Here is a 22324-nt window from a genome sequence, read left to right as displayed (position 1 = left end):
ATTGTTGGGCACTGCAGGGGTCAGAGCTGCAGGCCAGAGCAGCTTCTCCCAAAGGGGCTCCCATTTCTTGCAACGCCTGGAGAGCTTAGGTGGGGAGCCTTGGGGTAGTGCCCACCCTTAGAGCCTGTCCTTTTGTTTCCAGTATGACATCAGCAACGGTGGTCAGCCAGGTGGTGGAGGAGAGTATGAAGTTCAGGTGAGTAAGCCCACATCCTCCTGGGAACTCCAGGGCTCTGTTGTCCCCACAACTGGCTACGACCTCCCCTCTCTGGGCCTCTGTCTCCTCCCATGTATGTGGGTCCACAGGGAGGAGGCTGACTGGAGCTCCTTTGTACCCCTGGGGCTAGGCAGTTCTAGAGCCTCTGTGTGGGGATCCCACTACCCCTAAAAGGATGTGGGGCCTTCCCCAGAGATCTTGCCTCACTGGTCTGGTCTCTCTCCAGGAGGGCTTTGGCTGGACCAATGGAGTGGTCCTGATGCTCTTGGACTGCTATGGTGACCGGCTGAGCTCGGGGACCCAGACAGCTTTCCTGGAGCCCCACTGCCTCACAGCTGCCCTTCTGCCCAGCTTCCTGCCACAGTGATGGGCCTCCCTGCCCCGTCTGCCTCATTAAACTTCTTTGTGAGTCCCTGCCTTCTCCTGCCTCTTCATCCTCCATGCCCCAGCCAATCCTTGGAGTGGGGTCAGGGTAGGAACCTAGAAGTCATGGGTTGGGCCCTTGTCCCTCCTGGAACATCAGTAAGGAGGAAATCCTGTTTTGTGAGGACACAGTCCCATACCCCATGCAACCTGGCCTCCCAAACATGCACTCCAAATGCTTTATCGTTCTATTGAATGGCATACAAATACTGAAAATCACCCAGCCCCGGTTTCCCAGCTACAGTGGGCCCAAAGTGCTGTGAAGGAAGGCAGGGAGGTGGGTTCAAACACTGCCTCCCTGAACTATCCTTTCCAAAGAGTCCAAATTTGAATGTATTAGTGTATGCCCCTGGGCACTTTTGAAAACAGTACAGGAATACTGGCACTTATTTTGTAAGCTTTGTGTGCTCAGAGAGGACGGGAGCCCTGCCAAGACCACTGCTATCCCAGGGCGAGAGTGTAAAAGTTGACAAATTGAAGGGATTAGGAGTTCTATGTTAATAGTTGAAGCCTTCAGTGCCACTTTAATGGGTAGAACATCTAGACAGAAGATCATAAAGGAAATTGAAGACCAGCACCGTAAAACAATTAGACCTAGTATATATAGAACTCCATACCCAACAACAGTGGAATGAACATTCTTTTCAAGTGTACATGGAACATTCTCTAGGATAGATCATATGTTAGGCCACAAAACAAGTCCCAGTAAATTTTAAAAGATGGAAATTATAGCTAGTATCTTCTCCAACCATAATGGAATGAAGCTGGTAGTGAATAACAGAAGGAAAACTGGAAAATGTGGAAATTGACGCACTTATAAACAACCAAAAAGTCAAAGAAGAAATCACAAAGAGGGGAAATTAGAAAATACTTAGAGATGAATGGAAACAAGGAGACAACATACCAAAATTTATGGGATGCTGCAAAGGCAGTTCTCAGAGGGAAATTTACGAGAGCAGGTGTCTACATTACAAAAGATCTTAAATCAATAAACTGTCTTATACCTTGAGGAATTAGAAGAAAGCAAGCTAAACCCAAAGCTATCAAGAGTAAATAAAGATTGAATGTAAGGAAATAATACAGAGAATAGAAAATCAAGAGAGGGGCGCCTGGGTGGCACAGCGGTTGGGCGTCTGCCTTTGGCTCAGGGAGTGATCCCGGCTTTATGGGATCGAGCCCCACATCAGGCTCCTCTGCTATGAGCCTGCTTCTTCCTGTCCCACTCCCCCTGCTTGTGTTCCCTCTCTCACTGGCTGTCTCTCTCTCTGTCGAATAAATAAAAATCTTTAAAAAAAAAAAAGAAGAAAATCAAGAGAGAAAATCAAACCTGAAGTTGTTTCTTTGAAAAAAAAATAGATCTTTTTAATTTTTTTTTAAAAGATTTTATTTACTTATTTGACCGAAAGAGAGCACAAGCAGAGAGAGAGGGAGAAGCAGACTCCACACTGAGCAGGGAGCCGGATGCGGGGCTCAATCCCAGGACACTGACATCATGACCTGAGTGGAAGGCAGACACTAAACCAACTGAGCCACCCAGGTGCCCCAAGAAAATAGATCTTTAGCTATGGAAAAAAGTGACAAAGACAAAAAGAAGATACAAATAACTAAAATCAGAAATGAAAATGGAGACACCACTACGGATCTTACAAAAATAGAGAAAACTGTGGACATTGTGTGCCAACCATTGGATAACCACTACGAAATGGACAAATTCCGAGAAACACACAAGTTATCCAAACCGATGCAAGAAGAAATAGAAAATCTCCACAGATTTATAAAAGTAAAGAGATTATAATAAAACCCTGACAATGAACGCCACGTGATGGTTAATTTTATGTATCAGCTTGTCTAAGCCAAGGTACCACAGTATTTAGTTAAAAATTATTCTAGATGTTTCTAGAAAGGTATTTTTAGATGAGATTAACCTTTAAATCAGGAGGCTTGAGTAAATTAGCCTTGTCAACCTTAATAAAATGGCCAGTTAGCTTACAGGAAAATGAGTTTATTTGGAAATAGCAGAGGAATTGCAATTCAGGGCTTGCAAACCACAGGCAAGTCCAGACAACAAAGGAGAGGAGGAGTGTTCTTTAACAGAGGAAAGAAGGAAGTTGGGAGGGGCAGTTTGGAGTGACACTCCATTCCAAAGAGCAAGAATTCATAGTTGTAGTGACTTTTCATTGGCTGAGCTGTGGTGATTCTCATTGGCTGGGTTGCTGGGCAAAAGAAAAAACCTTTCTTCCTGCTGGAATATAGAAAGTCAGCTTTGAAGAGTGGCACCTCTGTAAGTATGCCCCTTCAGGACTTCCCAACTATATTCTGAAATGAGATTTTCCTTTATTCATTTCATACCTTCCATATTATGAATGGACCTCATCTGATCACTCTAAGGCCTTAATAGAAAAACACTGACTTCCTGGAAGACGAGGGAATTCTGCCCACCAGACTGCCTTTAGACTTCTCTGGGTCTCCAGCCTGCTGACCTAGCTTGCAGATTTTGGACTTGGAGAGCCTCCACAATCATGTAAGCAAAAATTTAAAGAAAACTCTCTCTCTCTCCACACACACACATTCCACATTCTTTTGTTTCTGTTTCTCTGGAGAATCCTAATACATTCCAAGACCAAGGTCTTCATTGGCCACCTCTACCATACATCTAAATAAGAGTCAAGGGGCGCCTGGGTGGCTCAGTTGGTTTAGCATCTGCCTTCGGCTCAGGGCGCTGGGATCAAGCCCCACATCAGGCTCCCTGCTCAGTGGGGAGCCTGTTTCTCCCTTTCACTCTGCCTCTCCCCTCCATTTGTTCTCTTTCTCAGATAAATAAGATAAAAAGTAACAAAAATAAAGAAGCGTTAACACCAACCCTTCACAAACTCTTCCGAAATAGGATGAAACACTTCCTAATTCCTATGAGGCCGGCCATACCTGATGCTTACGCTATATAAAGATCTCACAAGAAAATTACAGCCTGTATCTTTTATGTATGGGATGCAAAATCCTCAACAAAATACTAACAAACCAAATCCAAGAGTATATTAAGAGGATTATATGCCATGCAAGTGAGATTTATCCTAAGAATGCAAGGACCATTCAGCGTAAGAAAATCAATGTAATGTACTGCGTTAATAGAACAAAGGAAACAAACTACGTGATTATCGATGCGTAAAAGTTATTCGACTAAACCCAACACCCTTCCATGATAAAAACATTCTAAAAACTAGGAATAAAAGGGAAGTTCTACAGAACAATATAGGGAATTCATGAAAAACTCACTTGTAGTATCACACTCAATGGTGAAAGACTGGAAGTCTTCTCCTTAAAATCAGGATTGAGACAAGATGTCTACTTTCACCTTTGCTATTCAACACTGTACCAGAAGTTCTAGCCAAAGCAACAGGACAAGAAAAAGAAAAGGCGTTCAAATTGGAAAGGAAGTATTTTTCCATAGATGACGTGATTCTATATATAGAAAACCCCAGAAGATCCGCAGGAAGGCTGCTGGGTCTGATAAACAGATTCAGCAATGCCACAGGCAGAAGATTAATACTCAGGGGCGCCTGGGTGGCGCAGTCATTAAGCGTCTGCCTTCAGCTCAGGGCGTGATCCCGGCATTCTGGGATCAAGCCCCACATCAGGCTCCTCCTCTGGGAGCCTGCTTCTTCTTCTCCCACTCCCCCTGCTTGTGTTCTCTCTCTCGCTGGCTGTCTCTGTCAAATAAATGGATAAAATCTTTAAAAAAAAAGATTAATACACAAAAATCAGTTGTATTTCTATACAACTGCCAAGAACAATCTGAAAAGGAAATTTAAGAAGCCATCACATGTGCAAACATCTAAAAAAAAATACATAGGAATAAACTTACCCAAGGAGATGAATGACTTCTACAAGGAATACTGCAGAAGTCACAGGAGGACGCGAATTGTATGATTCCACTTACATGAAGTGTCTAGACAGGTAAATTCATAGACACAGAAGATAAAATAGTGGTTTCCAGGGGCCATGGGGAGAAAGGACTGAGGACTTGCTGCTTGATGTTATAGAATGTATCTTTGGGATGACATAAAAGTTTTGATGGGGTGCCTGGATGCTGCAGTTGGTTAGCGTCCATCTGACTCTTGGTTTTGGCTCAGGTCATGATCTCAGGGTAAGAAGATTGAGCCCCTCATCAGGCTCCGTGTTCAGCAGAGCCTTCTTGGGATTCTCTCTCCTCCCTCTGCCCCTCCTGCTTGTGTGTGCTTGCGCTCTCTCTCCCTCCCTCCCTCTAAAATAAATCTTTAAAAAAAAAAGGTTTTGAAAATAAATAGTGGTGATAGTTGGGAAATACTGTGAATATAATACTTTAAATGGTTGAATTGGCAGATGTTATGTGGTATCTATTTAACCACAAAAAAATATTTTTAAAAAGAAAAGAAGGAAGCTTCTCATGTCTTAGAAGAGCAAATATTGTTAAAGCGTCTGTATTACCCAGAGCAATCTACACATTCAGTGCAGTCCCTATCAGAACACCAGCAACATTTTTCACAGAGCTGGAACAAATAATCCTAAAATTTGTATGGAGTCAGAAAAGACCCTGAATAGCCAGAGGAATGTTGAAAAAGAAAACCAAGTCTGGTATCATCACAATTCCAGACTTCAAGCTCTGTTACAAAGCTGTAATCATCAAGACAGCATGGTACTGCCACAAAAACAGACACATAGATCAATGGAACAGAATAGAGAACCCAGAAATGGACCCTCAACTCTACGGTCAACTAATCTTTGACAACGCAGGAAAGAATATCCAATGGAAAAAGACTGTCTCTTCAACAAACAGTGTTGGGAAAATTGGACAGCCGTGTGCAGAAGAATGAAACTGGACCATTTCCTTCATACACAAAAATAGACTCAAAATGAATGAAAGATCTAAATGTGAGACAGGAATCCACCAAAATCCTTGAGGAGAACACAGGCAGCAACCTCTTTGACCTCGGCCGCAGCAACTTCTGGCTAGACACGTCTCCAAAGGCAAGGGAAACAAAAAAATGAACTAGTGGGACTTCATCAAGATAAAAAGCTTTTGCACAGCAAAGGAAACAGTTGACAAAACCGAAAGACAACCTACAGAATGGGAGAAGTATTTTCAAATGACATATCAGATAAAGGGCCGGTATCCAAGAACTATGAAGAACTTCTCAAACTCAACACCCAAAAAATAAGTCCAGTCAAGAAGTGGGCAGAAGACGTGGACAGACATTTCTCCAAAGAAGGCATCCAAATGGCCAACAGACACACGGAAAAATGCTCCACGTCACTCAGCATCCGGGAGATACACATCAAACCCACAATGAGCTACATCGCACCGGTCAGACTGGCTAAAATTAACAAGTCAGGAAACGACAGATGTTGGTGGGGATGCAGAGAAAGGGGAACCCTCTTACACTGTTGGTGGGAATGCGAGCTGGTACAGCTGCTCTGGAAAACAGTATGGAGGTTCCTCAAAAAGTAAAAACAGAGCTACCCTATGACCCTGCAATTGCACTACTGGGTATTTACCCAAGGGATACAAACATAGTGACTCAAAGGGGCACCTGCACCCCAACGTTTGTAGCAGCAGTGTCCACAATAGCCAAACTGTGGAAAGAGCCCAGATGTCCATCCACAGATGAATGGATAGAGAAGGTGTGATATATGTACACAGACACACACAATATATATACGTATACGCATTTGAATATTTTGCGGCCATCAAAAAAAATGAAATCTTACCATTTGCAACGATGTGGATGGAACTAGAGGGTATTATGCTAAACAAAATAAGTCAATCAGAGAAAGACAATTATATGATTTCACCCATTTGTGGATTTTAAGAAACAAAACAGGATCATGGAAGACAGGGAAAAATAAGATGAAAATAGGGAGGTAAACGATTAGAGATTCTTAACTCTAGGAAACAGGGTTGCTGGAGGGGAGGTTGATGGGGGGAATGGGGTAACTGGGTGATGGACATGCAGGAGGGCACGTGATGTAATGAGCACTGGGTGTTACGTGCAACTGGTGAATCACTGAACTCTATCCCTGAATATATGTTAATTAATTGGATTTAAATTAAAAAAATACCCAAAGGAAAAAAGAAGGAAGAGTGTAACCTCTGGAGGCAGGGGTGGCCAGAAGGAGTGGGGCAAGCTAACAGGGCAGAGGTGACCCTTCCGGTGGGGAGGGACAGGGCCAGTTCATGGCAGACGCTGCTCGGGTGTGGACAGCAAGCCTGAGTCCTAAAGGAAAGGTCACACAGTCACTAATCTCAGGTGGTGACCAGGTCATAGCACGTACCTTGCCGTGCACACTCCCCCAACCCCCACCCCTGTGTCATTTCAGGCCTGAGCCATCAATCCAAGAGCACTGCTGCGGCCTCCTCGCGTGCCCCGGCCTCACGCCACACCCAGGACAGAAGCTTGAGCCATTCTGTTTGAAATGTTAAAGGAAAAGGTAACTCTCTGCAGTGGTCGCCTTGGGGCCACCCAAGCCACTGGGCATCTGGGTCACAGATGTGTGACCTAATTGTACCCCTGACACTCTGTGCCCACAGCCCCACTGCCACCCCACCACGTGACTCAGGGAAGGGCCCATGCAGGCTGCCCCTGCGGAGACTGAGACAAGAGGAGAACAAGTAGCAGGTGGGGGTCAGGTGTTGGCCTCTGTGAGCTGAGCCCAGGAGCAGCAAGCTGCAGTGCACAGACCTGGCATCCAGCCCCTCAGGCGGCCACGCCCCAAACGTGGACTTTGGCTGCCCGAGGTAGGTGGGTGAATGCACCCCAGCGAGTGAGAGGTGACAGAGCTGACTCCAGGACCACGGCCACAGCCACCATGCAGGCGAAGACTCGGGAGCTGTGTCTCTTGCTTTTGTTGGGACTGGGGTCGCAGGGCGCCCTGCCCCCACCCTGTGACAGGTAGGAGTGGAGAAGGCGGCTGGGGCAGGAAGGCCAGGGTCAGGAGGTTGGGATGAGATCTCAGGCACTGGGGGGGGGGGGGTCAGCCCTCGGGAGGGAAGGGGAAGGAAGGAGATTAGCTTCCCTGGTGCAGCGGGCTCTGTGCTGGCCACCACCGGACCTCCAGTGCTGGGGACAGGGGCTGCCTCCTGATGCAGGCGCCAGCTGCCCAGTGTCCTCCCGCCCTCTGCCCCTGGCCCCAAGCTCCTCCTCAGACTGCAGGGCTCTCCTGGTTGTTCTGGGGAACAAGTTTCTGCCGATTTTCCGGTTTCCCCAGCCTGGAGGTGAGAGGCAATGTTAGGGCCCAAAAATCGCTCCTAAGTTCAACCTCTGACCTCGGTGACCAAGAGCCAAGTCAAACCTCTTTCCAGAGCCATAGTTCCCTCCCCCAAATAAGACCAGTAAGTGACCCTGTCCTGCCCCTTAGGCTCACAGGGCATCCGTTTCTCATTTAAATGGGTTTCTTGAGCTCTCGCTGTGTCTCTTGGGCTGTAGCAGCAAACAAGAGAAACAAGGTCTTCGTGGACCTGACATAATTAGCAAGGAGAGTACTGATAGAAGCGCGGCTAAACGTCAGCTGCGGTGAGGGAGCCGCTCGGGGTGCGCAGAGGGTGTCTCAGGTGGGCTGGAGTGGACGGTGTCTGCGGCGGAGACGTGCGAGTGGAACTGTGGAAGCAACCATCTCTGTGCAGATCTGGAAGACCGTCCAGGCAGGGAAACTGCCGTGCAAAGACTCTGAGGTCATGACTCAAGAAGGCCTCTGTGGCCAGGACAGAGGTGGGAACAGGCCAGGGGAGAGAGGAAGACCAGGGCTCAGGTGCCAGTGGTAGGACCAGAAAGGTGAGAAGTGGCTCAGGATGGGATATATCTTGCAGGGGGAGCTGATAGGACTCGCTGATGATAGTGGACTGTAAACGAAAGGGGATTACCTGGGATGATTCATAGATTTTGTTCTGAGCGATTGTAATAAGGATTTCAGAGAGGCTGTGTGATCGAGTTTTGTCAAGCATGAGGTGGGTTGCCAAAAGTATGGAAAGAAGACTGTGTCCGGGGGTGGTAAGACCGCCTACAGCTCCGGTGATTGACTGCTCACCAAATAGTTCTGTCCGCTGTTACGTGTATTTGGGTGAAAGGATGAGGATTAAAATCAGGAAAGGTAAATGGCACATAGGGCAGGGTCTAGGAGAGAAGAAACACAAGCTCCAGTTGTCCTCTTCCCGTGGATTTGTATGAATAGCACTTACCTTTTCCAGCAGCATGTGTGACAACACGCATGAAATATGGCCAACCAGGAAGCTCACCTGGGCCTCACGTTCAGGGTTTTCGCTGGGGCTTGGGACAGAGGCGTGGAGTATCTGCATGGCCAATCTTAATTACTCCATCTCCAGGTCTCTAAGTCCAAGTGATACTGGGCGGCCCTTGGTCCTTCTGTGAGTCAGCACATTATTGAACTCGATGGGTTTGGGGGAGCCTCCAATTTGTAGCCAGTTGGTCGGAAGTGGATGTAGCTTGGGGCCCCTTGTTAGCTGGACCAAGGGCTGTCTTGTGGGGGACTGTGCCTCTGGCCTGAGCTCATTGGTTAGTACCAAGATTGGACTGTAGTACTGCAGTTGGTCTCAGAAAATGTGTGATTTGGGGGCGCCTGGGTGGCACAGCAGTTGAGCGTCTGCCTTCGGCTCAGGGCGTGATCCCGGCGTTATGGGATCGAGCCCCACATCAGGCTCCTCTGCTATGAGCCTGCTTCTTCCTCTCCCACTCCCCCTGCTTGTGTTCCCTCTCTCGCTGGCTGTCTCTATCTCTGTCAAATAAATAAATAAAATCTTTAAAAAAATAAATAAAAAATAAATTTAAAAAAAAAAGAAAATGTGTGATTTGCTGGAAGGACCTTGCCTGGCTGGGTCGTGGGGCTCAGGCAAAGCAGGATGAAAGGACAGGGAATGAGCACCCTTTGGGTCCTGGATGGCTGCAGGGTCACCCGTGGTTTGGAACAGCAGCTGTGTTGTGATCGGTTCCTGGAGGTGAAAGTTATCAATGAAGCATGGAGAGGACAGGTCTAACGCCCAGAGTGTTGGCTCACTAGATGCCTAAGAAAATGCGGAATAATAAGAAAAAATTTAAAAATGCAATCCGTGGGTCATTATTATCCTATAATAGCAAAAATGGAAGTGAGAGATGGGCCGAGCTTCGGTTCTGGCCAGTCCAAACCTCAGCCTCTCATCTCGGGGCCCCTGCCTAAGGCATGTGTAGGGGAGGATCCCATTTCTGGCTGGCCTGAGGTGTGGTCACTAGCCTCAGAGCCATTTCCAAAGGAAAAAAAATGATTGTAAAACAACAAATAATGAAGCAGGCTAGACTGATTTCCAGGAGAATAGGATAGACAGGGAGTGAGCCAATGGACCCATCCCAGCACGTGGAATTTTTAAACAGTCATTGAGAAATGGGGTGAATAGGGTCAAAACAAAGGTGTTAATGCAACACTTCTTAGAAATTGAGTGGACCAATGGGAACCCCTGCAGGCCCCCCCCGAAATGCAAGGGACCTAAACAAATCTGTTTTATTCACCCTACTTTGGAGGAATAAATAAACTTTGCAAGGCAAAGATGGTAATGAGGAGAAACCTGACCTCCCATCTCTTGAGGCAGAGGTCCCGCAATTTAATCAGGATAAAGATTGGTGAAAAGCTTAGGGTCCCTTAGCTCTGTCCCCTGCTGGGGACTCAGTGTTACGCATATGAGTGGGCAAAATGGTCAGAGGGTAGAGAAGATTCTGGACTCTGTGCCGTGGGGTCGCATGCAGTGTGGTGCAAGGAGCACATGAGAAGCCCTAAAAGGGGCTAGTCAGAGTGAGAGGACGGAGAAATGCAAGAGAGGGTGGGATTAAGGTGAATGTTGGGATGGAAGTTGGAATGTTTAGACAGACTTGCTGTCGAGGGCTGGTTTCCCCTTCCCCCGAACGTGTTTTGGGAGTGGCTATCAGGGCTGGCGGCTGGCGGGAATGCTTACCTGTAATACCCAGTATTGTAAAACCAAACCTGTCTGTGAACCCGCAGGTGGGAACCAGGATCAAAGGGACTAAGGTCAAAGTTTCTTTGGCGTTTGAACACTTTTCATATGAAGTGATTGCCTCTGTTGTGCCTGAATGCGTCACAGGAGTGGACGTTGTGTCTGAGCGAGGAACGTTTCCAGTCTCTAGTGTTACGAAACAAGAGACCTGTGCACCTGCCCGTCACACTGGTGCTTCTTGTATTGATTGGGCATGCCAAGTGGGCGCCAGTAAGATTGCCTGAGGCCACACAGATCCTGTCCTTCCGTGGGGCGAAGAGGGCGGCTCACAGCAGAAGCCTTGGGGCCCCTCCCAGCACGCCTGCCAGACTTTGGACTAGAAAAATGTCCATTGGGAGGCCATTAGTAGCTTGTTGTCAGATATTGAGACTGCCCCTCTGAAGGACATAAGATAACCTCTTTTTAAAAAGATTTTATTTATTTGAGAGAGCACAAGCTGGGGGGTTGGGAGGGACAGAAGGAGAGGGAGAAGCAGGCTCTGCGCTGAGTAAGGAGCCCTACTCGGGGCTCAATCCAAGGACCCTGAGATCAGAACCTGAGCCGAAGTCACATGCTTAACCGACTGAGCCACCCAGGCGCCCCCAGACATAAGATAATCCTAAAACCTGAAACACCAGTATTATCTTGGGTGGAGAAGTGATGATCTAAGAGGGAGGGCAGTGCCCGGGAGAGTTCCATGATGCATGGTTTATGCAGGAGCATGCTGCTGGGGGTACGTAGAGTTTACTGCATGAGTTCGAGAGCAGGTGGACTCTTTTCCCCTAGAACTGACTTCGGAACCACCTGAGGAGCGCTGGATTCTGTTGCCCCATGGACGGGGCCAAACAACTCTTGATGGACCAACAAAGGGCTGCTTGGCTCATGGATGGTTGTTCCAAGGTGAACAGACAGCACTGAAAGGCTGCTGCTGTGACCAGAGATGATAATACCAGGGGAGCCTGGGTGGCTCAGTAGATTAAGTGTCCGACTCTTGATTTCGGCCCAGGTCATGATCTCAGGGTCCGGAGATCGAGCCCCGAGTCAGGCTCAGCTGGAGTCTGCTTGTTCCTCCCTCTACTCCTCCCCCTGCTCGTGCTCACTCACACTTTCTCTCTCAAATAAATAAATAAAATCTAAAAAAAACAAAAACAAAACCACCAAATCAGCTTGGTGGGCTGAACTGCATACTCTTTGCCACTGTGTTTGGGTTTTTATCTACTCTTAGTGGCCACCATCCTGGCCATATGGTCAGGCAGAAGGGCAATGGGAAAGTGGTCTATAGAAACCTCGCCCGTGTGTGGCGCGGTCCTGTAGAAGTCACCGGGAATTTGAGGAGTTCCTTAGAGTAGAACGCCTTATGCCCGTCAGAAGAACCCCCGTTCTAGATCGGAGAGTAATTAGAGCCAGCAAGTGGGTATCCCGGCGTGTTCACGTGAGGTGCCACGTGGGGTCGTGACCCGATGGGACGTTGGGAGGTTGCAGCCGTGCAGAGGTGGGCCGGGTCTACATGCATGGCCCCTGCACCCCCCGAGGCACAAAATGCCAGTAAGAGCTGTTCTGTCAACAGAAGAGACGGGCTACCGGACAGGTTCCCTGGGGAAAGGACACGCATGGAGCTGGCCGGTGAGACCCCGGCAGCCTCACCGGCCGGAGCAGACACACTGCACTAGGTGTCGCTGTAAATGCTCAAAATACTGTCAAAGGACCAGACCAGAAGATACCACACCAATTTGGACCACTGAGTCACATTTTTTCAGACCAGGGAACACTCTTTCATCCTCCGAGCAATGGTTCGAGAGAGAGCTGGGAGGGACCATTAGAACGTTGGCTGTCTGATACGCGGAGATACAGATATGAAGGGCCATGTGCTCACACTTGCCGTCAGGGACTCCCAGTATAGATCGCTCCACTTTTCTGGGGGAATCCAGGCAGGAGGGGGTGGAGAGGAGGCTGGTGTGACCATGCGATTCTTCCCACGTGGGAGGAAGAAGATGGTCCGACTGCACTTTTTTCTTTCTCCCCCGCATCACTTCAACCTTCCTTTTCTCCCCGACGCAGAGGTGCCAGGCCCGAGGCAGCAGCCACACGCGTCAGAAGCAGGGATGGTTCCTCGGTAAGAAGATGGACCCCTACCCTTAAGCCACTATGTCTGAATTCCTAAGAGCCCAATGCGGTGTGTTGTGCCTTCACCCTATCTGGCTAAATGGGGGCCACTGAAAGCGGCTTTTAGGCCTCACTCAGGCCTAGGGGTAGGAATGGGCCTCTCGAAGTGAACCCACGTGACACCACTCCACGTGAGCGGCAGGGGGCCGCGGGGAGGCACTCCCTGGACCAGCATCGCTGCCTGTGGTCTGGACCAGCGGCCGAACCCAGTGTCCTTTTCAAAACTAGAGGAGTTTGGATATCAGTGGAGAGAAGGAGAACTAGTAGCTGAAGATAAAGGAATGAATACATGGACTGATAATAATATAGCGGGAGAAGGGGTGCTAAACCAAGGGTGCCTCTTGGTTTCAGATGCCTGAAAGGGTGAATGTGTGTATTTCCAAGCCCTCTCCTGCTTTGGAACCTGACAAGAGCAAACAGAAGCCTGCAAACCTGAGTGGCCTCGTCAGGAGACGCTCTGGTCCTGTGATGCTGGACCAGACTAATGGTGACTGTGTGAGACTCTAGTAGTCCCGACTCTCCTTTCCCACGTTATGCCTGCCACGGTGCGAGGTGGTAATACACTGGCACTGTTGCTTAGGTAGTCATTTTTTAAAAATTTTTATTTATTTGTCAGAGAGCGCACAAGCAGGGGGAGCGGGAGGCAGAGGGAGAAGCAGGGTCCCCGCTGGTCAAGGAGCCGGATGCAGGACTCGATCCCAGGACCCCGAGATCATGACCTGAGCCGAAATCAAGAGTCGGACACTCAACCAGCTGAGCCACCAAGGTGCCCCCACTGTTTGTATCTTAATGATAAACTTGTGCAGAACTGCTTAGCACAGAAATGAGCTAAATCCAGTTCTTCCTTGGGCCAGTCCTTTCCCATTGGTATTATGTTTAGGAGGCTTTAACTCCGACTCGGAACATATGCAGGCATCAGTATCAGTATTATCACGTGGCCTATTTACATAAGGTGGTTGAATCATATCGATAATACCAGTATTAGACCAGATCCTGGTGTGGTCATAGTACATTGGGGTTCCATTACAGAGCAAACTGAAAGAGTTACAGAGGTATCCTTTGTGCCTTCTCCGCGGACCTTGCCCTTGTACCAAATATTATTATGGACGGGCATCATTAAAAGTAGCCATGATTTTATTGTTTATTATAACAAATTATTAGTTATTTCCGGGTTCTGAGTCTGTTGGAGGCAAAGCTAGTCACCCTGTCTCAGCTCGCAGGCTGACACTGAGACTGGTCTCCATTGTGTCATTGTGTGCTGTTACATAGCAGGGCCCACCTTCTTCCTAGGGGAGGACACAGGTGCTATTCAGAATAGTTCCTGTCCCCGCTGATTGTAGACAGGGAGTGTCTTCTTCTGATCTGTTCCTGGAGCAAGGGCAGTCGTAGCACATCAGGCTCAAGTACACGTGTCCACAGAACTAGGTTTGCAGGTCTAGAAGATTCCACAGGCACGGCTCTTGAGTCTCACTAGCTAGTATGGAAGGCCATTGCCTCATGGCTACTTTGGCTTCAGTCAGCGTTAAAATAGTCAAGAGGCTCTGTTGGCTGAGGGCTCAGGCTCTCTCCCAGTGCTGGACCTGGCATTACCCAGCCTTATCTGTTGCCTTGGCCTGTCCCCTTTCACTAAAGCCTCATCGTCTATTCAGCCTGATTCCCAGCCTTTGCTTTCCTCCTGGAAGAAAACTCCTAATCTGCTTATTCTAGCTAATAAATATTTTTCCTCTGAATGCCTCTCCTCATTAAAAGCAAATTCAGTTTGTTCCACAATGAGGGACCTATTGCCCCCAAAGCCCCCCCATTTTTTTTAGAGAGAGAGCACATGGGGGGAAAGGCAGAGGCAGAGGAAGAGAGAGTCTTAAGCAGGCTCCAGGCTCAGTGCAGAGCCCAATGCAGGGCTCTATCTCACGACCCTGAGATCAAGACCTGAGCTGAGATCACGAGTCAGATGCTTGGGCTGACTGGGTGGCTTCGTTGGGTGATCAAGAGATTGAGCCCCCCGTCGGGCTCCGTGCTCAGCGTGGAGTCTGCTTGAGGTTCTTTCTCCCTTTCCCTCCGCCCCCTCCCTGCACTCACATTCTCTCTCTCTCTAAAAAAATAAATAGTCAGATGCTCAGCTGGCTGAGCCACCCAGGCAGCCCAAAATGAGGGGCCTAAGTATTTGATTTTCAAGGTTTGTAGTTACAGGGCAATAAATCTGCCAAGAGCTGTAGGCCACCCAGTCCAAAGACTCCACAGGGAGTAGTTTGAGGAAATGCCTTCCCAGGTGATACCCTCCGTGGTAGGTGTAATCTAAAAACTTGACGTGGGAAGACACTGGCCTGTCACTAGGTCGCCTGCAGTCGTCAACAGTGCAGCTCAGCATATCCTGAGACCAGAATGTCTCCCAGAGCGACGGCAGCCCTGTTTGCAGGCTTCCATCAACGTTGTCAGGTTCCAAAGTCAGGCTGGGCATGGCAGGCACAGGGCCTGACCGTTTCAGGCATCCCATACGGTTGTGCTAAGGACCGCCGTAACCTCTCTCTCCGGGCACTCATGGCGCGCCAGATTTCCCATTTACCTTGAATACCCACGTATTCATCTCTTTGCCCTCAGCTGCCATTTCTCCTCTCCATGTGGCATTGATTTTCACTCCACCCTTCCCCCTTTGGAAGGGGCGTCGGGTTCAGCCACTGTTCTCATCCAGATCGCCGACAGCCTGGCCAGTCTTGCAAAGCCATAGAGGATAGAGCTACGTGGCCCGGAATGAGGGGCTGTTCCTGCCCCTGGGCAACACAGCCGCCTTCACTGTGAGCCCCCACTTAGCCACATGGGGCATGGGCACAGCCCGCCCCATTAGACCCTTGGGAACTCTGGCATCAAGATTTGGAAAGAGAGGTACAGTCTCTTGCTTAGGGGTCATTCATGCTTCTGACACCGTAGTGGCAGGTCGGGTCCTATAGGCTCAAGGTAAGTGGAGATGATGTGGGAAAGGATTGCATAGTCCTGCCATCAGCCTCTCCTCATATCCCCGAGAAAAGCAGACCAGTCAATCCAGTGGGGACCCTCCTTTGGCCCCGCCCTATATTGGGTATGAGCACACACTTTTGACGCTGTGTAAGCCCACACTTCATGCTTTCCTCTCTCCCCGTTTCAGGCCACAGATGGGTCAGTTGCCTGTTCGGGTTACCTGTCAAGCCCGTGCTCTGAGGTGGCATGTAACACGTTGGGTCCATTTGACACGTCTCTTGGCCCATCGACCCAATTGGCACAGTGCCTTCTGTTCCAACATAGTGTTTTAAGCATCTTTGTCCACAGTCAGGAATGCACAGCTGCTTGAGTGGGCCCCTGGAATTTCTGAAGTGATTTCCCGAGGGCTCCAGCCCTGCACGAGCATCCCCTTTCCTAGTCCAGTTTTCGCAGCCCCCGAGTCCATCAAAACCCCAGCATAGGGGTGGCTGGGTGGCTCAGTCGGTTAAGCATCCGTACCTTGATCTCAGCTCTGGTCGTGCTCTCAGGGTCGTGGGTTTAAGCCCCGTGTTGGGTTCCAGGCTGGGCATGCAGTCTACTTAAAATCAACACAGGAGCTTTTCACATTCACTTTTTCCATCACCGCAAGGGAAAGAGCATGCTGTTTCGCCCACTGAGCTGATTTGTTCTTACTTCAAAGATTCCCATCAGTCGGTCAGAGTGCGGTAGCCTTCCTAACGAGGTAGTCTGTCGGTCTTGGCGCTGCCATCGGCAGCCAAGCAGCATTCTGTGGGTTGGGGAGAGAGGAGCCACCGCAGGGCTCCTCCCGCAGCTCCCCCGCTGCTTCCCGCAGCCCCGTGGGAAAGAGGCCACCTGCCCGTGCGGTCCTCGTGTAGCATGTTCCTGTGTAAACCCCTTCCATGTATGAAGGACATCACCCAGGACACTGTGGCTACTTCCGGTCACAGGAATAGCTGCTCTCCTCAGAGATAGTTTCCATAAACACCCAATACAGGCTATCTCCTCAGAGATAACTATCTCCTCAGAGATAGTTTCCATAAACACCCAATACAGGCTAGTAACTGTCTCCGAGTGATGTATATCGAACACCATGTCCGCAAATTTTCTGGCCCTAGGTCTCCGCAGTTGCCCCTGGGTGTAACTTACAGGCTTTTGCCTTAAGCCCTCTGGTCAGTGTCGCCCAGGGCCTCTGTACAGAGTCGGTCCCACGCCTTCTGACATGTCACTGAATCAAGTGGTCATCTCCCTTTGTCCATTGTGTGTCCAGTGGGCCAAATTACCAACCAGTGTGGGCCTGGGCCCTTGTTTAGGTCCTTTACTGCAGAGGGCGCTCCTCATTCTCTCAGCAGGCTCTGTCCCCACCACCCACAAACCCCCACCACACGTGGTGCACACACGTTCCACCCCCCACCCCCCCGCACACTCACACAGAGCCCCGGGCCAATCCAGGGAACGTGTCCAGAGTCGAGCCTGCCTTCTCCCCTAATGGTGGTGACCTGACCTCCCCCCCCCCGACATTGTCTACAGCCAGATTTACTGCCACGGGGAGCTCCTGCACCAAGTGCAGATGGCCAAGCTCTACCAGGATGACAAGCAGTTCGTGGACATGCCACTGTCCTCGGCTCCAGGTGAGGCACCGGGGGGCCCCACCTCCTGAAGCTTAGACACCAAAGATGACTGAGGGCAAGACCAGGCAGAGAGGGGCCTCCATCCGGGAGGGGATCCTGGGGCCCATCTGACCCCTCTTTGCTGCCTGGACCCCAGACCAGGTCCTGCAGCGCTTCGGTGAGCTGGCCGCTGCCCACAACCACAGCATTCCCCAGCAGCAGCTGCAGGCATTCATCCAAGAGCACTTCCAGTCCGTGGGGCAGGAACTGCAATCCTGGACTCCTGAGGACTGGAAGGACAGGTACCGCCTGGACAGAAGACGGGAGGGGGCCCTTTGGACAGGCCTGCCCGCCTATCTGAACCCTGTGGGGTTGGTGTTCTTCCAGCCCCCGGTTCCTGCAGAAGATCTCTGACCCCAAGCTGCGAGCCTGGGGAGAACAGCTCCACCAGCTCTGGAAGAAACTAGGAAAGAAGGTATCCATGTCCTGGGTCTTGGCCAGGGGGATGGAGCTGGGAGAGGGGGCTGCGAGCTTGGGGCCCACACTGCCCTTAGAGCACAGACTGGGATGCATTTCCTAAGAAGACAGTCCCCCAGCCACTGAGCCCTTGAATGGAGCTCTCTAGAAAGAATTTCTAGAGAGGGAGAAGGGAACGTCTACTTCTAACTTCTCACCTCCTCCCTGAAGCCCTCACCATCCTCCCCCCTCCCCCAGCAAAACTAGCCTGTCCTGCCACTTCAGGCTGCCCACCAAGGCTCTCTCTTTCCCGAGCTAATCAGGTCAGGACTGTGCTCAGGAACAGTTGCCACTGCTGATTATGGGCTGTGGTCAGCATATTCTTAGATGCTTTCTCTCCCTTGAGGCTCAGAGAGGGCAGTGGTTTGCTCAAGGCTGCACAGCACCTGTCCTCCCAGAGGATGGGAGCCCTGGGTTTCTGGGCCTGGCTTGGCGGTGGCAGCAGAGACAGGAGAAGGGGAGTGGAGGAAACGGTCCCCCCCCTCCCTGGTCCTAATACTAGTCGCTGTCTGGTGAGCACCTGCCAGGGCCAGGCTGAGTTAGCAGGGACTCCAGAGGCTGGCATGTGGGGGCCGAGCAGACCCGACTCCCGGTGGCTCCGGCCTTGCCCAAAGCCACACGGCTGACCTGCAGCAGAGCCAGCGCTCCTGCACCGGCCGCCAGGGCCTCCACACGGTGGGGCCCGTGGGCTCTCTGTGCCCTCTGTCCCGACTGCAGGTGAAGCCAGAGGTCCTCAGCCACCCGGAGCAGTTCTCGCTGATCTACTCGGCCCACCCCTTCATCGTGCCTGGAGGGCGCTTCCTCGAATTCTACTACTGGTGAGCGGCCAGGGCTGCAGGGCGGGGGTCGGGGAGCCTGGGGCCAGCGGGCTGTCCCGAGCAGAGGGGGGCACCCTGACTGGCCCGGGTGTGTAGGGCGAGGGGGGAGTGCGGCATGGAGGGTGCCTGAGCTGTCCTTGTCCCTAGGGACTCCTACTGGGTGATGGAGGGGCTGCTGCTCTCTGAGATGCCCGAGACGGTGAAGGGCATGCTGCAGAACTTCCTGGACCTGGTGCGGATGTAAGGGGGGCGGGCCCCTCAAGGCTGGGGCGGAGAAGCGGGTGCCACGGGCTTGGCGCTGGATTGGCCTTGGCCTTGGCCGCTGGGCAGACGCACCTCAGCCGGTGTCCTTCTCGGCAGCTACGGCCACGTCCCCAACGGGGCCCGCGTGTACTACCTGCAGCGGAGCCAGCCCCCACTCCTGACGCTCATGATGGACAGCTACCTGACCCACACCGACGACACCACCTTCCTCCGGTGGGCACCCGGTCCCCTGCCGCCCCGCAGGCCCCCCTGCCTGGGACCTCCCAGGGCGGGAACGAGGGGCCGTGCCTGGGCTGAAGCGGTGCCTGGCTCCACCCCAGGGACAACATCGGGACCCTAGCCTTGGAATTGGACTTCTGGACGGAGAACAGGACCATCTCTGTGAGCTTGGGGGGAAAGAGCTACGTCCTGAATCACTATGCTGTCCCTTATGGGGGACCCAGGTAAGGAGCCACCTGCCAGCCTCTGTCTCTTGTTATTCACTCTGCTCTGAGGGCCATGGCTTAGCCCTGCCTCTCAGATGCTGATACCGAAAGCCCTGGGCAATCCAAGGCCCACGAAGGTCAATCCAAGGGCAGTTGAAGCAACATGGCTCAGCCTTCAGCCTGGGCTGAGACCCTTCTAGTGCCGGGATGCCCACTTTCCTCTTCCAGGCCAGAGTCGTACAGCAAAGATGCCAAGCTGGCAGACACGTTGCCGGAAGGTGAGCGGCAGCAAGGTCAGGGATCAGGGCGGGGCTGGGAGCCTGGTGTTGGGTGTCAGGCCCTGGTCCCCCATCCCCTGCTGCCTTGTCCTCACAGGGGACCGGGAGGCTCTGTGGGCTGAGCTCAAGGCTGGGGCCGAGTCTGGCTGGGACTTCTCTTCACGGTGGCTCGTCGGAGGCCCAGACCCCACATTGCTCAGCAGCATCCGGACCAGCAAATCCGTGCCTGTTGACCTCAACGCCTTCCTATGCCAGGCAGAGGAGCTGATGAGCAACTTCTACTCCAGACTGGGTGAGCGCACCAGCGGGAGGGGTGGGGAAGGGGTGCTCGCCCAGCTTGCGTCCTACCTCAGCCTTGGCTGTGGAGCTGGAAATAGGACCCTGAGTGAAGGGCCTCCAGCCTCCTGGCCGGCTCCGTACCTCACTGCTAGGGCAGGAGTACAGATGGAGCCCACTCTCCTCTCGCCCTCGCTTTCTTACTGGGAGGGACTACAAGGGTCTGTGAGAGGACACCTGCGTCCACACATTCAAACTCCCTCCATTCTCTCTCCTCAAACAATTGTCCTTGGACCTGTTGGAGCTAGGGAAATACACACAGCCAGTGCCCTCCCAGGACAGACCCGGGAGCGGGCCAGTGCAGGTCCTAAGGGCCCTACAAGGGCTGTGGCTCAGGAACTCCTAGCTCCTAGAGGCCAGAAGTGTGGGCTCCAGGTCTGCATGTCCCCTGAGGTCAGGACTTCTAGCCCTCGGGTGGGGGTGGGGGGACGACAAGAGGACGCCAAAGTTGACCTCTTTCTTGAAGGCATGGGACCCAAGGTCAGACACCCTGGGTGCTCAACCTAAAGACAGTGTCACCCTAGGGAACGACATCCAAGCCACAAAGTACAGAGATCTGCGGCAACAGCGCATGGCTGCCATGAGAGCCATCCTGTGGGATGAAGAGAAAGGTGCCTGGTTTGACTATGACCTTGAGAAAGGAAAGAAGAAACTAGAGTTTTACCCATCCAACCTCACTCCTCTCTGGTCCGGCTGTTTCTCTGACCTGGACGCCGTGGACAAGGCCCTGAAATATCTGGAGGTGAGGGGGGCAGCAGGGCTGGTATACTGGGGTAGCACCACCTGCCCTCTCTCTCAGTCTGAGCTAGGGACCTCTGGCAACTGCTCCACCCTTGGGTCTGAGCCTGCAGGTCCCGCTGCAGCCACCAGGGGGCAGCTGTGAGCCAAGAAGAGAAAGCCCAGGAAGGGGGACATCTGGCTTGAGGAGGGCCCAGCCTCTTGGCTCCTCATCCAGCCCCCGCCCACAGTCCTAGAAATGTCTGGAACCTTCTAAGACAGCCAGATCTTGACCTACCAGTACGGGATCCCGACCTCTCTGCAGAACACAGGCCAGCAGTGGGACTTCCCCAATGCCTGGGCCCCCCTGCAGGACCTGGTCATCAGAGGTAGGGAGCAGGGATGCGGGGATGGGGCATATCCCAGGGCCTTCCCCCCCTTGCATCTGGAGGGCCAGCCTCCTGGGGCTGGGGAGGTGTGAACAAAGCACGTGGGGGTCTTTCTCTGGCTCTTCTGTTCTCTTGGCTTCCCACTCAGCAGACCTTTGATAGAGGGAACCAGCCCTCCTTTCTCCCTCCAAACCCGGACCCTGGGGAAGGAGCACATTGGCTTTTCACGTGGCTCACGATGGAGGTCTTAGGGCCCAGGCCTCTCTCCCTCCTTGAGGAGAGTGAGGCTCAGGCCTCTTCTCCCCCTGGGATGGGGACTCAGGAGATTCAGGGTCCTACCTGGGGTGGGGTCTAGGTCTGGCCAAGTCTCCTTCACCTCGGGCCCAGGAAGTGGCTTTCCAGCTGGCTCAGAATTGGATCCGAACCAACTTTGAGGTCTACTCCCAAAGGTCAGCCATGTTTGAGAAGGTGAGCTGCTTCTGAGCCCTGAGCCTCCTGGTGAGCTGGGGGAGTAGGGGTGGGGGTTGCCAGGCTTTGCCAAGCCCAGGGACAGTGGTGACGCCCAGTGGCCATTGTTGGGCACTGCAGGGGTCAGAGCTGCAGGCCAGAGCAGCTTCTCCCAAAGGGGCTCCCATTTCTTGCTCCGCCTGGAGAGCTGAGGTGGGGAGCCTTGGGGTAGTGCCCACCCTTAGAGCCTGTCCTTTTGTTTCCAGTATGACATCAGCAACGGTGGTCAGCCAGGTGGTGGAGGAGAGTATGAAGTTCAGGTGAGTAAGCCCACATCCTCCTGGGAACTCCAGGGCTCTGTTGTCCCCACAACTGGCTACGACCTCCCCTCTCTGGGCCTCTGTCTCCTCCCATGTATGTGGGTCCACAGGGAGGAGGCTGACTGGAGCTCCTTTGTACCCCTGGGGCTAGGCAGTTCTAGAGCCTCTGTGTGGGGATCCCACTACCCCTAAAAGGATGTGGGGCCTTCCCCAGAGATCTTGCCTCACTGGTCCGGTCTCTCTCCAGGAGGGCTTTGGCTGGACCAATGGAGTGGTCCTGATGCTCTTGGACCGCTATGGTGACCGGCTGAGCTCGGGGACCCAGACAGCTTTCCTGGAGCCCCACTGCTTCACCGCTGCCCTTCTGCTCAGCCTCCTGCCCAGCTTCCTGCCACAGTGATGGGCCTCCCTGCCCCGTCTGCCTCATTAAA

The 22324-nt window shown here is 52.0% G+C and overlaps 1 protein-coding gene across 2 annotated transcripts in view; it reads left to right on the top strand.

Annotated features, from left to right (window-relative positions):
* Positions 1–22324, top strand: part of TREH (trehalase) — a 23741-nt gene extending 1417 nt beyond the window's left edge. The window contains exons 2-20 of one of the 2 annotated variants that reach the window (XM_034665903.1): positions 143–196; positions 444–622; positions 3029–3161; positions 6992–7102; positions 7203–7563; positions 17304–17404; positions 17541–17685; positions 17771–17858; positions 18617–18717; positions 18865–18957; positions 19078–19194; positions 19302–19424; positions 19635–19684; positions 19782–19976; positions 20545–20762; positions 21015–21126; positions 21482–21594; positions 21840–21893; positions 22141–22324. In XM_034665903.1, the coding sequence (XP_034521794.1) occupies positions 7481–7563; positions 17304–17404; positions 17541–17685; positions 17771–17858; positions 18617–18717; positions 18865–18957; positions 19078–19194; positions 19302–19424; positions 19635–19684; positions 19782–19976; positions 20545–20762; positions 21015–21126; positions 21482–21594; positions 21840–21893; positions 22141–22293 (1746 nt within the window). In that variant the 5' untranslated portion in view covers positions 143–196; positions 444–622; positions 3029–3161; positions 6992–7102; positions 7203–7480 and the 3' untranslated portion in view covers positions 22294–22324. The remainder of the gene's footprint in view (positions 1–142; positions 197–443; positions 623–3028; positions 3162–6991; positions 7103–7202; positions 7564–17303; positions 17405–17540; positions 17686–17770; positions 17859–18616; positions 18718–18864; positions 18958–19077; positions 19195–19301; positions 19425–19634; positions 19685–19781; positions 19977–20544; positions 20763–21014; positions 21127–21481; positions 21595–21839; positions 21894–22140) is intronic. The other variant, XM_034665904.1, reaches the window with a different exon arrangement.

Source organism: Ailuropoda melanoleuca, chromosome 8 (genome assembly GCF_002007445.2).
Source record: "Ailuropoda melanoleuca isolate Jingjing chromosome 8, ASM200744v2, whole genome shotgun sequence".
NCBI classification, from domain to species: Eukaryota; Metazoa; Chordata; class Mammalia; order Carnivora; family Ursidae; genus Ailuropoda; species Ailuropoda melanoleuca.
Note: the sequence above shows the minus strand (reverse complement) of the source record. Positions and strands in the feature narration are given on the sequence as shown.